General features: G+C 52.8%; 4 protein-coding genes across 4 annotated transcripts; 2 read left to right on the plus strand and 2 right to left on the minus strand.

Annotated features, from left to right (window-relative positions):
* Window positions 1-4,176: 4,176 nt before the first annotated feature.
* On the plus strand, window positions 4,177-6,222 carry NECHADRAFT_88616 (uncharacterized protein; the record flags this gene model as incomplete). The annotated part of the gene is made up of 4 exons (XM_003044123.1): window positions 4,177-4,352; window positions 4,480-4,669; window positions 4,716-5,137; window positions 5,211-6,222. The coding sequence occupies 4 exons, from the start codon at window positions 4,177-4,179 to the stop codon at window positions 6,220-6,222; spliced, it is 1,800 nt and encodes a 599-aa protein (XP_003044169.1).
* Window positions 6,223-11,309: 5,087 nt separating this feature from the next.
* On the minus strand, window positions 11,310-11,900 carry NECHADRAFT_98161 (uncharacterized protein; the record flags this gene model as incomplete). The annotated part of the gene is made up of 2 exons (XM_003044174.1): window positions 11,310-11,342; window positions 11,391-11,900. 2 exons carry the CDS (start codon window positions 11,898-11,900, stop codon window positions 11,310-11,312), a joined length of 543 nt encoding a protein of 180 aa, XP_003044220.1.
* Window positions 11,901-12,376: 476 nt separating this feature from the next.
* Window positions 12,377-14,006, plus strand: NECHADRAFT_73218 (uncharacterized protein; the record flags this gene model as incomplete). The annotated part of the gene is made up of 3 exons (XM_003044124.1): window positions 12,377-13,344; window positions 13,462-13,516; window positions 13,560-14,006. The coding sequence occupies 3 exons, from the start codon at window positions 12,377-12,379 to the stop codon at window positions 14,004-14,006; spliced, it is 1,470 nt and encodes a 489-aa protein (XP_003044170.1).
* A 257-nt stretch (window positions 14,007-14,263) lies between these two features.
* On the minus strand, window positions 14,264-15,046 carry NECHADRAFT_98163 (uncharacterized protein; the record flags this gene model as incomplete). The annotated part of the gene is made up of 1 exon (XM_003044175.1): window positions 14,264-15,046. The coding sequence occupies one exon, from the start codon at window positions 15,044-15,046 to the stop codon at window positions 14,264-14,266; it is 783 nt and encodes a 260-aa protein (XP_003044221.1).
* Window positions 15,047-15,058: the final 12 nt, after the last annotated feature.

Genomic DNA, 15,058 nt, shown 5'->3' on the forward strand with positions numbered 1-15,058 from the left:
GCCCACGCGGCGTTGCCGGAGAACTCTGTCTGATACCCCAGCAGGTGCGTGTTGAATATGTGGGGTGTCACGTGTGGGTCAAGGATCTTAAGATGAAAAGCAGGTCCTTCAGGGGCAGATACTGAACCAGAACACGAGGACAACACGAATACACTGATTCAACCGATGGACCGAATACACGTACTGTCTGACAGTGCGCCACGACCTCGACCTGCGACAGTGGCCGCTCTGTAAAGACACGGTTGGCCACCTTCATCAGGAACTGTCTTGCTTTGTTCTGTCTGCCGTCGCCTCCGTTGGCAACATCCCCTCGATCCGCCGCATGATCCTGCCTCTGCTGACCATCCGACGTATCCAGTGCTTCCGATGCGGCAGCCACGCGCTTCCACACCGGATCCTCGACTTTAGTCGCATAATTCGTCAGATAGTATACGAGCGCCATCGTCTTGCACTGCGTCGCGATGAACGAGATGTCGTGGTTGTGCCGGAGCCCTACCGCCATGGCCTTGTTCCACCTGTTCACCATGCTGTGTGACCGTCGGATCTGCAGCGTACCGTCCTGGTTGAACATCGTCTTCTCGGCCAGCTTCCACGGAGCCTTGAAGCGGCACAGCCCTTGCTTACCCTCTCGCCTTCCTAGTGAGTACTTCACGCACGTTGGGCTGTGCGTGTGGATCTGCGTCGCGCCGGCGCAGAAGTTGGCTTCTTCATCAAAGGACGCAGCAAACTGTTGACTGTTTTGAAAAAGTGGTGAGATGTCTGACGTGATCGATCTCTCCGCCCGAACCGCGCAGAACGCCTCCTGGTCCAGATCCTAATTGTTCATACTATCGTCAGCCTAGGAACGGAATTATCTCCACTTTAGGACCTCGACCGTTACTATGATGATAACGAAGACATACCTCAGAGAAGACGCTATCGACGTACTCGATGATGCTGCTGCGATAGGATGCTCCCTCCTCACCACATACATCCGTCAACACTGAATTCAGCCTCATGTTTCCTTGAAGCCACAACAGCCCGTGAACATGGAGCGCACCCCGCTCATTGGTCTCGACGGCTCCAAAATACTGGCTGATACGTCCAAAGACGGACTCCTCACCCACCTTGACATAGTGCTCGAAGAACAGAGAGATTTCCCTGTGGAAGAAGATGGCCGAGCTTACCGGATCGGAGATCGCCAGTCGCGCACGCTTGTAAGCCATATCCAGACTCCTCAGGAATGATTCAGCTTCTTCGGGATCGCGGCTGCGGTGCGCCGCCAGCCTCAGCTTGACCGGATTGGTGATGTCGTTCGGGTTGAGCGTGAACCAGATGGCGGGGATGCCATACCGGATGATGAGTGACTTGATCTTGCGTCGCAGGCTCAGACGATGCTCCCTCGACATCGGTTGTCTGAACCCGTACAGAGAAAGGCTTTTGAGAAGCTCCTTCATGCCCTCGTCGGCCGTCTGGCCGGAGATCTCAAGCTCCTGCTGAGCCAGCCTCAGCCTCTCTCTGCTCAAGGAGTGCACGATGCGCTCAACAGAAGGAAAGTCCTTCCTCGACACGCTCAACATGCTCACTCGGCGATTTCTTGACCTGACGCCTAGATTGAAGACGAGAAAGGCGAAGACGTGATGGGTCGCGAAGCGGCCGCCGTGCCGCCTCAGCACCGCCTCAGCCCATGCTGTCAGGCTCATGTTCCGCGACGCCAGGAGATTCCTCGCCGACGCCTCTGCGCCCTCGTCGATTCCCGCATCCGTCCCGCCACCATCAACGAGGAGGCTCTCCTCTGCTAGCCGAGGGCCGCCGGTTCCGAACGGAAATAGGGTTGGAAATGTCTTGGCGAAGAACCAGGGGTCATTGGAGTCGGCAAAGTCATCACCCCGTGACACTGAAATGTATGGCTCTAGACCGAGCCCTTGCCGTACAGATGCCGACCCGGCCCACCCTCCTGATCTGCCGCGTTCCCCCGTAGCCCGATCTGCTTCTTGTTCGACATCCTCGCCCACGGCTTCCCAGGCGAACTCTAGCCTGTCCGCGTCCGCAACATCCGGCTGGGCGTCGAGTGCAAACATGCCAGATGAACTGACTTCGTGGATGACGGCCTCAGGATTATTGATGCCAGCGCCCGGACGGTCTTCTCTCACTCCCTCGTGGCCTCTGTCGCTAAACAGTGCTTCATTGCCTCGGCTCGCTTCTTCGGGGCGGTCAGCCCCTCCTCCTCCTCCTCCTTCTCCTCCTTGTTGCTTACGCCTGAGCATGGCCATGATGTCGTCGATGTCCACAGCGTCATCCTCATCTATACCGCGCTCTGCAGACGGCACTATCTGGGCCGTACGCACCTTTTCCCAGGCAGATGGTTCGTTACGCTCGATGCGCTCAAGGATCTGTGACGGCACATCATGAGGCGGAGTTCCCCAGCTGTCCATCTCGGCCTCGTCGATTTCAATGTCCCTATAGTGAGGGTTGTTTATCCGCAGCCAGGCCAGAGCCCTCTCGACGACACGACGCCGTACGGACAGAAGCCTCGATAGATCGCTAGGTCCCGGTTTCTGCGCACCGTGCCACGATACGTGTATCTCGTCCATGACCTGGATGAGGGGGTGAGGAAGGACCCTAGTGACCAGCTCCTGAACATTATTAGGGAATACCGTGATGTGTCCCTTGATATGTTTTGGATACGTCACACCCTGTCGCTGCCCATCCACGACGCTATACTTCGTGATAAATCCATAGCATGAATTTAGGCTGATGAGCTTCTCTTTAACCGGGGTGAGTCCTTTTAGTTCCTCTGGGAACATATGCTCACATCCTAGGCCAACGTGCGCCCGGGCAGCAGCCGACAGACAATCTCTCATCAGGCAGCTCACGCATTCTGGGCAGGCTAGAATACGGCCTCCGATGGGAAAGCACTCGCGGCAGGTAAGAGCTGAGCCGTCGCGCTTTCCCATAACACTAGACTCCCACTGGTCCCAGCTTACATCTTCCAGCTCGCTTTTCCCGCACTTCCGGTAGCACACCGCGCATGTCCATATGGGCAAAGTTTCGGTATCGTGGAAAGCATTATAGAATGTCTGCACGGTCGATAGCTTCTTCTCTTGCGAGACGGGCGTACACCATTCTTTGTTCAGGGACAGCCGCTCTTTCTCGGCGAATTCCTCATCAAGGCAGTGCAAAACGCTAGCGACATCCTCTTCCCACTCTTGCTCTGTTCTTTCCTTATGGGCGCCTAAGCGAGCCCGTTTTGCTGGCAGCCCCTCTCTGCCGGCTGCATTAGTGTTCCTCTTTCGCCGGGGCGCACTCAAGGTCGAGGATATGTCTGGTCCTAGGCCTGGCTCTGTCACTGCCGGAGCCTCCTGTGTAGCCGGAATGATTTGCCTCGGTGCCTGCGGTTCTTGCGGCTCTCGAGTCCGCGCACGCCGTCGTACGTGTTTGCCTCGTCGGGACCCGAACGGTGCCGGGAGAACATCAGTCGCTCGGCGCTGCAGATGTCCTCTTTCCAGGTTGGAGCCCTCGCGGCCAGCTCCTGAGCGAAGCGGTTGCTCCACGGACGCTTGCTCTTGCCCGCGCGTTGCCTCCCTAGGTCGTATGGCCCGCGGGGCGATGGCAACGGGGATGGCGGCCTGGGTACGAGTGACTGGCCTCCCACGGCGCCGCTTCTGGCGCTTTTGCTCTTCCCTGACTTCGCGCGTCTCTGCCGAAGCTTCACTCTCCAGACTTTGTTGGGTTGGCCGCGGGCTTGGATAAGCTTGCTCGCCTGTCTCGGGGAGTCCTGTTATTCCTCCTTTACCGTTGCTGCTTATGCCTTGCGGCTCTCTTGGTAGGACTGGTCGATGAGGAGAAGTCTGGTAAGCCGCAGCCGGGTGACGCTAGGGCAAGACACTATGTGTACGTCCCCGTCGCCTCTCATCCCCCTCAACTATATCGTTTGGTTGAAGGCGATTCTCCTGACCCATGTCGTGGACCAAGCCGTCGGTGTCGACCTCCTGGGTCCATATAGGTGAAGGAAACTCAATCTCGCCATCCATCTCGTGTTGTATCTATGTGCTGTTCGCTATAGAGTCCTCTGAAAATCTATGGCCCTCTGCTCCTGACCCAGGACACTGTCCCGTTTATAGAGACCTACAAATCCATTCTTCGAACCCCGCCCCCCTCACATGCGTTCCCTCTCACTCTCGGGGTCCTATCACCATGCCGTTCGTGCAGGGCCTCGTCCTGCTATTCGTTATCATCAGGGTTTTCCGAACAGCTCCTGAGACACTTTCTGCTGCCGTCAGGCCTACACCCCGCACACGAGCCGCAGTTCCATACCCAATAGCGACTATTCTTCAGAGACAGAAGCTCACCGCCTGGCCCGCATCGGCTAGGTGAACTTCTTTCTGTCCTTCGCCGTGCAGGTCTTAGCCTCCCCATCGCTATTCTACTTGATGAACTCTTCTCCCCTCATCCAAACCCCGCTTCTCAACGACTGACCGCAACTTGCCTTCGCTTCAGCTCCCGCCCCGACATCATCGGTCGTCTTCCACTTCTTTTCGTCTTCGTTTTCCCACAGGCCTTGACCTGCAATGCCTATCTTCCTCTCCTTGAGCTTGTCGACACTTTAACTCCACGTTTCTCGATACCTGGCGAGCTGGACTCGTGTGCAGCCGGCCAATATCCGCAAGAATGTCTACGTCCGCGTCTAGTAGCTCGGGCGGTGGATCGTCGCATGCTCGTAAGCCGCTGAGTAGCCCGAGGAACGTCGGCGGCGACATGTCCATCATGTTCTTCGTCCAGCCCGGCTGCCCTTCGAGGTTTGCCTCCGCAGACGAGCACCGAGTCAAGGGACTGAACGCAGAGACCATCGCGAGAGTTGTCCTTCCTATCCCTCCCTGGCTCACGGCTCCGGATTACTCTCCTTTGCGTGCCCAACTGCCCATCCTGCCGACCCATCTCCTTCCATCTTCTTTAGCCTCAATCTGTCCATTTACAACCAGCAGATCGTCTCTGACGACTGGTCCGACCAGTGGTTCTTCATGGCCGGCCGCGTCCATCCCTTTGCGTTGACCTGGGAGATCGAGCGTCAAGATGGCCTGGAGGATGAGCTCGCGGATGGCGACCACCTTGCCTACACTATCCCGGCTCTGATCGTGCGTGATCAGGGCTATCAGCCGTATGTTGGATTTGTTCTATCCGCTTTCCAATCCCTCTTACGTTTTATCGCTGACTTCTTCGCCCACACCTAGAGTACTGCCTCGGAGCCTCTCTGCGGTCGACCAGTTCCCTCTTTCGTCTCCAATCGTCAGCTTCACCGGCAATATTGTCGGTCCGGGCCACACCCTCCTGCGAAGGGAGTCTGTACCCACGCTGGACGATGCCCAACTCAAGTGCTGCGGCTTCGTTCACCTGACCACTTTTCTTGCCCCTGGTAATCCTGACAAGACGCCGTACAGAGGCTTCCATCCCTTCCAGGTCTTTGTCATCTTCCCGATCCGCGCGAATCCGTGGGCCACGCTTTGCAAGAAGATGGCCGAGAGGCGAGACACCCAGTTCCAGAGCAATGTTTTGCTGACCTGCACCGGCAAGGTGGCCGGCCTGCTTGGCCATCATCTCATGGTGCAGCCACCGGGCCTTGCACAGGATTACGTCTTCATCGTCGTTCCGGACTCCTGGACTTTTCTCGACAGAGGAGTCTCCGTATCTGCCTCACCCATGCCATCACCGACCGCTGCGGCATCAGCCCCTCCTTCATCATCACCTGACCGCACGCCGTTCGAGGAGATCAGGGCGAGTTTCACCTCGCGCAGGCCCACCGCACTGCCAACTCCTCTTCCCAGGGAGACTTCGATTCCAGCCTTCACTCCAGGAGAATCGATGCCATCTATCGCTTCTACCCCTACATCGTCTACACAATACCACTACCTATCTACCTCACCAACACCGAAGCGACCAGCTCCCGGTGTCGACCATACACTGCCTACTAAGAGGTCGCGCCTAGCCCCGTCGTCCCCGATTATAATCCCTTCCTCAGCATCTCCTATCGGCAGCTTGAGCTCCCAGGAGACTATTGACGAGTCCCAAACAGGCCGTGCCGGGAATCAGCAGCCCGTCTCATCCTTCATGAAACACATCGCACAGGCAACTCATCCACCTGCACCCGCGCCTGCACCCCCACCCGTACTGGACACGATCACGGCCTCTACGTCGTCGGAATCCTCGAACCGTCCCCATCGAAGCCGCAACCCACCGAAGAAGTAGTTGGAAGCAGTAGCCAAAACTTTGATGATGGGCATTCCTGAACACCTAGAACTCGTCATTGATTTTTAGCACTGCGGAAGAAAGTAGAGTTGTTCTTTCTTCTTCAGATATCTATCCAATGTGGTAGAATTAAGCTCGGTGACAATGCTCACCACGTGCCCAGCCTTGTCACTGTCTCCGCTTTTACCCATCCTTGGCGGCGATGCACATCATTTTGTGCACCTTCTAGTCCGCCTTTTGATGCTCTGTCCCACAATATCCTATAACTCTGCATCGCCCACATCGCTTGATTCCTTCTGTCTTGCCGCACACTTGACAAGCCATGATCTCTATACACTGGCCTGCTGGCCCCGAGTTGTCTTGAAAATTCTCATCTATTTCCTCCTGGACTTCCTGCCGTAGCCGTGTCCCACACCGTTCATTTCCGCAAAAGGGTGTGACCCGTACGCCAATGAATGGCTCGCCCTCTCCACCGTTGAGCCAGGACATTGGGCTTTGCAGCACTATATTCGCAGGAGACCCGCAGCTGTTGCAAACAGGGGCCTCAAAAGCGTCTCGACAAGCCCCTTCATGTTTCTCCATGATGGGCTCAACTGTCTTTCGGAACAGCTCATTGTACGGGTGTCCTTGCCGGCGATGGTAGCATTGGTGATCAGGCTAGAGGGGACCTTGTGCCTGTAGGTGAGCGTCTTGGTCTCGCCGCAGAAGAAGTCGAAGCGAACGGTGCAAGTGGTCATGATAAAAAAAAAAGTTCTCGATAAATGGGCAAATGCTAATTCTGATCAAGCTAGATTCTTGAGGGGAGGTGAAATAGAATGCCGCCAGAGGAGGCAGGTCGTTATTTGATGATGGGATCTATTCTTCACCGTGGAATGTCTTAGCAACCCCTCATTTCTCCCTCCCCCCCCTTTCACAATCCTTGATTGCTTCCCCAATGAGACAATACAGGGCGAGACACGGGACGACGTCACAGTTGGAATAATCGCCCTCTCGTGTGGCCCAACAAACGCTTGTTTCAGCCTACTACAAGCCACATTGATCGACCGCTACTTTATCTAGTTGTCAATACCCGAGGCTAAGAACCTGTATGTCTAATGCAACCTCGGATTTCGAAACCAAGTTTAAGAGAATTGAAATCGATCACTTCAAGCTTCGTTCCTCAAGGCTGTTTTGCGCAAACCGCGACCGGTTTGCCTCTCCTGTATAATATATGAATATAATATGTACTTAGGTATCCATATTCATGCATATTCGTATAAGGGAGAGGGTCCTGATTGACTCAAATTCGATCTACTCTCTGTGGGAGATGATAGGTACTAGTCACATCCGGCCTCATTGGCTTAGGCTGCATGTCAGCGTAGGCTGCAGGTCTCGGTATAGACTGCAGGTCTCGACACAGCCATAAGGTATTTAGAGAGCTACCACCACTCTGTCACAATTTCTGATGGATCTGGGTCATAAGGATAGAAGCTCTTGATTTTTCTATCTACTGAGTGGAAATAGGTTGGGTTCTTATACCTAAGATGAATTGGGCCTCCGGGGCCGTAACGGCCGTTGTGTTGAAAAACTTGCTTTTTGGGAGACATAGGTGATACCAACCTCTGACTGGAAGTCCGGGTTTCCGGACTGCCGGTCTGAACAGCCTGGCTGAACAGCTGGAAGACCTTCCTTCCGGTTTGATCAAATGTATGACCCTTTGGTCTGTTGGATGTGAGACACTCCGAATACACTTCATACCAACACCAATCTCTCTACCCGACAATCTCTTGATTAGATCTTAAAGAAAACTCTTCAGTTAACTCATGCCATGCAGTAACATACTACTTATCAGCATCTATGACTTCTCAGGCTTCTGAGATCTCAGTCTCATGGACTAATAACGCTTCTATCGGTTCGTTTGCATCGAAACTTTCATGGAATTTCAACGCCTTTTTCTATATAGATTATCCCGATCAACACCTCCAAGTTGAGCTTGGTACAAAGCGCAGAAAGACCAAGGGACATCGTGCTTACGTTTGTCTTCACTGTCAGAATCCTCCATGGTCGAATCGAGTGCCTGGCAACGCTATACACCATGCGGAAACGGCTCACCGAGCCCTTATACGAGCAAGCGAGGCTGCAAATGATACTCCATCTAGGACACTTGCCTCGGGTGTTTCGCCTGGCGCTATCGATTCGTATATCGTCTCTCGTCCTTCGCAGGCTGCTCTCCGCAACTGTTTTAATAAGCAAGCCTACATTGAGGCAGTTGTGGGGCTTCTAACAAGGCGCAGACTGCCATTTTCGGCAGTTGAGTACTCTGAGCGGCGAGATCTGGCTCTGGCATGTAATCCAGCCATTGGGGACCTTCTCATCAACGATCGAAAGCAGGCTATGGGCTATATTAACTCGAACTACTCGTTATACAGCTCACAGCTTGCCGAGAGCCTTCAAACTACGCAGTCGAAGATACACATATCTTCTGATCTCTGGACATCGCCACATCGCCATGGCGTACTCGCTGTATGCGTTCAATGGGTAGATGAGGACTTCAAGCTTCAGAAAGCACTGCTAGGACTGCCGGAGTGCAAATACAGCCATTCTGGTGCTACGCAGGCTGGATTGATCGCCAGTACGCTACAGAAGTTCAATATTACTGCTCAAAACCTCGGCTATTATGTAGGCGATAATGCCACATCAAACGACACCTGTTTAGAGGAGCTATCAAAAATTTTGGAGGTGGAATCTGGTGTAAGTTTAACTCTTGGCTACTAATGCTGCTGTAGCCTAGACTAAATTACAGTATAGGCTGAGTACCCTCATAAACGCCGCAGAATCCGCTGCATCGGCCATATTATCAATCTCGCCTTACAAGCATTCCTTCTTGCTCGCTCAAAAGCAGCTCTTAGAGCTGCACTCGAAGCTACTGCCGATGAGCCCGGTTCAACTATGCTTGAGGAGTTCTCACAGCAATTACATGAGCTGGATCTGGCGGAGATTGCGGCACATTCGGACACCACCACGCAGCAAGAACAACAGCAAGAAGAGCGGCAGGAGCAGCCCACGAGAAGATCTATAAAGGCGAGAGACAAGCGAGCCGCAACTACGCATCAGCAAGCCAGCAACAACGATGAGCGCTTCGCTGGCTGGCAAGGCATTCCAGCACTAGCAAAACTTCACGCACTTGCAGTCTATATACGGGGCTCAGCTCTATATAACGATCAGTGGTACGATGCTGTAGGTAAGCAACTAGGTATCGATAATATCACGAGATGGTCCTCATGGCATAGAGTTATCACTATTGCGTTAAACAAGAAGTCACAGATCATCCAGTTTACTGCTGAACATGATAATGATCTCGAAGGCAATACTCTTAGCAGTAGGGATTGGGAAATGCTAGAAAGAACGCTAGAATTCCTTCAACCTTTCTATGAGGCCACGTTGGAAGCTGAAGGCGCTATGGCATTCATCTCACAGTCACTTAAGCTGCTGGACCTTCTCCTAGGGCACTGCGAAAAGTGGAAGGTATATGGCTAAGTTTTACATTTTCCTGCTTTCTCCATAGATTATACCGTTATACGGCATGCTAATCAGCTAATTCGGCCTACTACTCGCAGCCCAGCAATCGCGATAATCGTATAATTCACTCTATCGATATGTGCTGGTTTATACTCGATAATTATTACACTATGACCGAGGATGGCCCGTATATGCCGCCACCCTCCTTCTCGATCCTTCTAAACGCAAGAGCTATATCGAAGAATGTTGGCCCGAGGATTGGCACGAGGGCGCGTTTGCCGCCGCCCGTAGTCTCTGGAAGGAAGAGTACAATCACGATGTCGAGATACAGCTCTCAGAGCAATCCTTGGCTGCGCCTACTTTATTAAAGCGAAAGAAGGATACGATGCTCTCAAAGATGCGCTTAGAACTGCGAAATAAGACGATGGCGAGAGCACGGGGCAAGGATGATTTCGATAGCTTTATCTCAGAGGCTCCTATCGCACTTGCAGAGGGTACTACGCCCCTTCAATGGTGGTGTAGTGAGGACGTTCGTGCAGCGTACCCACGGCTTAGCCGCATGGCTATCGATATCCTGTCTGTACCAGCAGAATCAGCAGAGCCAGAGCGGACCTTTTCGGGGGCCAGGCACACAGCTAGATGGGATAGGCTACGATTGCTGATTGAGAGCATTGAGAAGATTGGGTGTATCGGCAACTGGCTGCGTGAGGGACATATTAGACCGTCAGCTGAGGGGGGGATAGGCCTCCCGTGTGATCCAGAGGCTATAGAGGGTGATATTTAATAGTGTACAGGCCAAACGGGGGCGATTGAGAAGTTTTCGGGCTATATAGCTACATCAATCGGTTCCTCTCACTTCACTGCAGTAGCTTGGCATCACGTGAGCATGTATATGCATACGCATGAATATGTTATATGAATATGTGTTCTGCAAGATAAGTTGAATATAATATGAATATGAGAAAATCAGCGTGAATATTCATATAGCCATGTATGCATCAGTTCCGCCCGGTACAGGAGAGGTCGATCCTGCTCCCCAGCGTGGCCGTCTCGTGGGACGTAGACAACTCGTTCAGGGCCGAGCAACGGCACCAGCACGACAAGGCGCACACACTGTGGAAGAAGTTCACGACGGTCGTCATGCTGAACGAGCAAATGCGCGCCGCTGGAGATCCGGTACTGCAGAGACTGTTGAAGCGAATCCGATTAGGCGTGCAGGACCGCACGGATCTGGACCTCCTCAACTCAAGGTGCTACCGGGAGGACAGGCGGATCCCGTGGGAAACGGGCATCACCGTGGTGACGCCGCTGAACCGGAATCGGTGGAACCTGAATATGGAGGCGACCTTGTCGTTCCAGGTCCAGAAGCGGTCGATGATGCGAATCTTCATATCCGAGCACAAGTGGAAGGACGGTCTGCCGACCGAGGAAGAAGCCACCATGATGCTGAACCAGGGCGGTGAAAAATCCCAGAGCCTAGGAAGGCCTTTCGTACCGAAAGGCAAATTACGAGCGATCCTTTGTACAGTAGGGATCCCAGCCCCTTAGTGTCATAATTCAACCCCGTACTCTCAACATCAAACGCGTTATTAGAGGCCGTCTTTTCGCATCCCCTCCCATCTCTCAAAGTTTCCCGAATCCAGTCCAAACAGATCCAATAATCGGCCAACCATCTGATCCAAGATATCCTCCACCGAGTCTGGTCGCGTGTAAAATCCCACCACAGGAGGTGCAATGATAGCACCGGCCCGCGTAACTTCCATCATATTCCTCAAGTGAATCTCGCTAAGTGGTGTCTCCCTCACGGATAGCACCAGCCTCCTCCGTTCCTTGAGACAGACATCTGCGGCCCGAGTGATTAGGTCATCGCAGATGCCAGCATTGATGGCCGCTAATGTCTTGACGGAGCAAGGCGCCACGATCATGCCGTCGATGTGGTATGAGCCGCTGGCGATAGGTGCTGCTAGGTCGTTGGAGTTATAGGTGTGATCGGCCAGGGCGCGGACAGCGGCCGGCGTGTAATCCGTTTCATACTTGATCGTCTCGCCGGCCCATTTGCTGATGATAAGATGTGTTTCGACGTTTAGTAGTCGAAGAATTGAGAGGGCATGAATGCCTATCGCGGCACCGGTTGCGCCAGTCAGGGCCACAATGATCTTTTTCCTGGCAACCTCTCCCATTTTGATGCAAATTGTGAATCGAAAGAACTTGGAGATGTGTGAAGTCTCGTTCGGTAATATATTTGAGATGAAATAATGTTCGTATAGAGCAGCGACAAGTTTTACGAAGGCTTGTGAAGTAAATGAGGAATTGTTGAGACTTTAAATATTCTATGGCCTGAATATTAAGCAGTCTTGAGCTTGCTTTTAAATTAAAGCCTCCAAGTTGCGAGGCAAAACCATCGCTCCGGTGTCCCCGAGAATGACTTCGGAGGTTTTCGGCGCCCTCGGACGATCCACACATTGCGGATAGGCCGGTATGCTCGGAGCTCTCGGTGGGTTCGGAGCACCGCAACACGGTCCATATCATGGGCGAATATGGATACCGACCGTGGGAATTATAAAAAGCATGCCTAGACTTGTGTCAAACTCTTCTAGGGTGTCAATATTCTCACACACACGACAGTTTACAACTTACCTTTTACATTACCTTCATAATGCCATCGCAAAACCTCCCACACATGGATTTCCGCGCCTATGTCGAGACTCTTGAGGCAGACGATGATCTTGTCCAGATTAACGACGAATGTGATCCTCATCTCGAAGTCGGCGCCATCATCCGAAAGGTAGTGGAGAACGATGCAAAGGCACCTCTATTCAACAACGTCAAGGGACGGGACGTAAACGGTCTCTGGAGAATTCTTGGCGCACCGAATTCCCTCCGTTCCAATCTCAAGCAGCGTTATGGGAGGTTGGCTAGACATCTTGGCCTTCCTCCAGACTCGTCTATGAAGACCATCCTGGATAAGATGGTCGCTGCAAAGACAACCACTCCTATCCCACCCAAGGTTGTTGAGACAGGTCCTTGCAAGGAATTCCGCTTGACACCAAATCAATTTGACCTTACCAAGCTACCAGCGCCCTTGTTGCACCAGTCAGATGGTGGCAAGTACATCCAGACTTACGGCATGCACATCGTCCAGTCACCGGATGGCAAGTGGACGAACTGGTCCATCGCTCGTGCAATGGTACACGACCGCAACCACCTCGTCGGCCTTGTCATGCCACCCCAGCACATTGGACAGATTCACGAGATGTGGAAGAAGGAAGGTCACGATATGCCATGGGCTCTGGCGTTTGGTGTTCCTCCGGCAGCCATTATGGCGTCTAGCATGCCGCTCCCGGATGGACTGTCAGAGGCCGAGTACATTGGATCGCTTGTCGGAACCCCTCTCGAGGTGGCCAAATGCGAGACCAACGGGCTTTATGTGCCCGCCAACTCCGAGATCGTTTTCGAAGGGACTTGCTCTATCGCGGAGACTGCTCCTGAAGGTCCTTTTGGGGAGATGCATGGGCGAGTCTGTCCATTGATGCCCATGTTGAACTCTGGCATGTTAGATCAGTCGACTAATCTGTCTCTAGCTATGTGTTCCCCGGTGACACCCACTCCTTGCCCAAGTACACCGTCGATTTTATAACACATCGAAAAGATGCCATTTTGCCTGTATCCTGCTGCGGTCGGCTAACGGACGAGACTGTAGGTACCGTTTCCTAATTCCAGGACGTGCATTAACTAATGGAGCGCAGCACACTATGATCGGCCCTCTCGCGGCTGCAGAGATTGGTTTCCTCCTCAAGTCAAATGGCTTTCCCATCAAGGAAGCATTCTCTCCCTTTGAGTCTCAAGTCACTTGGGTTGCCTTACAAGTCGACACTCAAAAACTACGAGAGCTAAAGACCAATCCTGAAGAGCTTTGCCGCAAGGTTGGAGACCTAGTCTTCCGACACAAGGTTGGATTAACTATCCATCGCTTGCTCCTTGTTGGCGACGACATCGACGTGTACGACTTCAAGGACGTTATCTGGGCCTTCTGCACTCGCTGCCGGCCTGGTATGGATGAGCATCACTTTGAGGACGTTCTGGGATTCCCCCTGATTCCTTACATGTCGCACGGGAACGGGGCGCCGAATAAGGGTGGCAAAGTTGTTTCGGACTGTTTGTTACCTGTTGAGTATACAACGGGCAAAAACTGGGAGGGCGCAGACTTCAAGAGTTCGTTTCCCGAAGAGGTCCAGGAGAGAGTATGCGGTCGTTGGGAAGCCCTGGGCTTTTGTTCGTCGAAATAGGCGAAGATAGGGTATGGCGGCCACTCAAGTACGTAATGACGATGTGTTGTAGGCCCTAAGAACAAGTTTTGATTTGAAACAAAGGAGCAAATTTCCAATGCCTGTTTGAAATTCGTCTGGAAGCCTATAAGCCCGCTTCTGGCAGAGCTGGGTCAGACATGATAAAGTTGTACGCGTCCAACGGCGAGAAAGAGTCAAAGTCAAAGGCCCGAAGCCAGTAATCCATGTCCAGCATGCTACATAATAATTCAATCAGCTCATTCACTCCAACAAGTAAGCCATGTTGAAACCAACCTAAGGTCCTGAACACCACTCAAACCCTCGTCGGGTATCGAGGTCTCATCTGGATGGCTTGTAGATTTCTGCGTTTGTGCCTCATTTATAGCCGATTCCTTGGCTACACCTTCTTCTGCAAACTTCTGCAAGGTTTGCAGAGCTTTGAGGGCCTTCCTGTGTGCAATGGAAAATTGCCCGACGTCTTCTTTTCTCTCTGTCAAACTCTGTATAAGCTGTGTCTGGATCTGTCTCGCGTCCTCTGTGTCTTTAAGATGCTTGGTGAAGCTCAGTAGCAACGCAGAAGAGAGGCCGTTGTGAACGAATGCCCAAGAGCGGGTTGCATGGCTTGACATTGAGCGCAGACGAATAAAAGCACAGACACTTCGCTTTAAGGCGTCCTGAAACTTGTCGAGAATCATTGATGATCCCTTTTTGCCCATGGCTTGTCTCGCCCGTCTCGAAAGAATTGGTCGGCAGAGAGTGGAGATGGCACAGTTCCTGTGAAGGTCAAAGCTGTGGTGCTCTTGTATCTCTTGGATGGAGCAGCAGTGGTGTGTGTCCTTCAAGTGGGGAGCAAGAGAACATTCGAGAGCGTTGAAATCTTGAAACACATCGAGATAGCGTTGCATCGATGCTGTGTCTAAATGTACGGACTGGTAGCGAAGTAGCAAATGACACATCCAGTTCATAGATTGCCGGTAGCTCAGGGCCACATTAGACCCTCCTGGTCGCTCCAAGGCAGGCAGGTCTGTACCAATGTCCATCACCTGTGATGC

This window comes from Fusarium vanettenii (genome assembly GCF_000151355.1).
Source record: "Fusarium vanettenii 77-13-4 chromosome 14 genomic scaffold NECHAsca_24_chr14_5_0, whole genome shotgun sequence".
Lineage (NCBI taxonomy): Eukaryota > Fungi > Ascomycota > Sordariomycetes > Hypocreales > Nectriaceae > Fusarium > Fusarium vanettenii.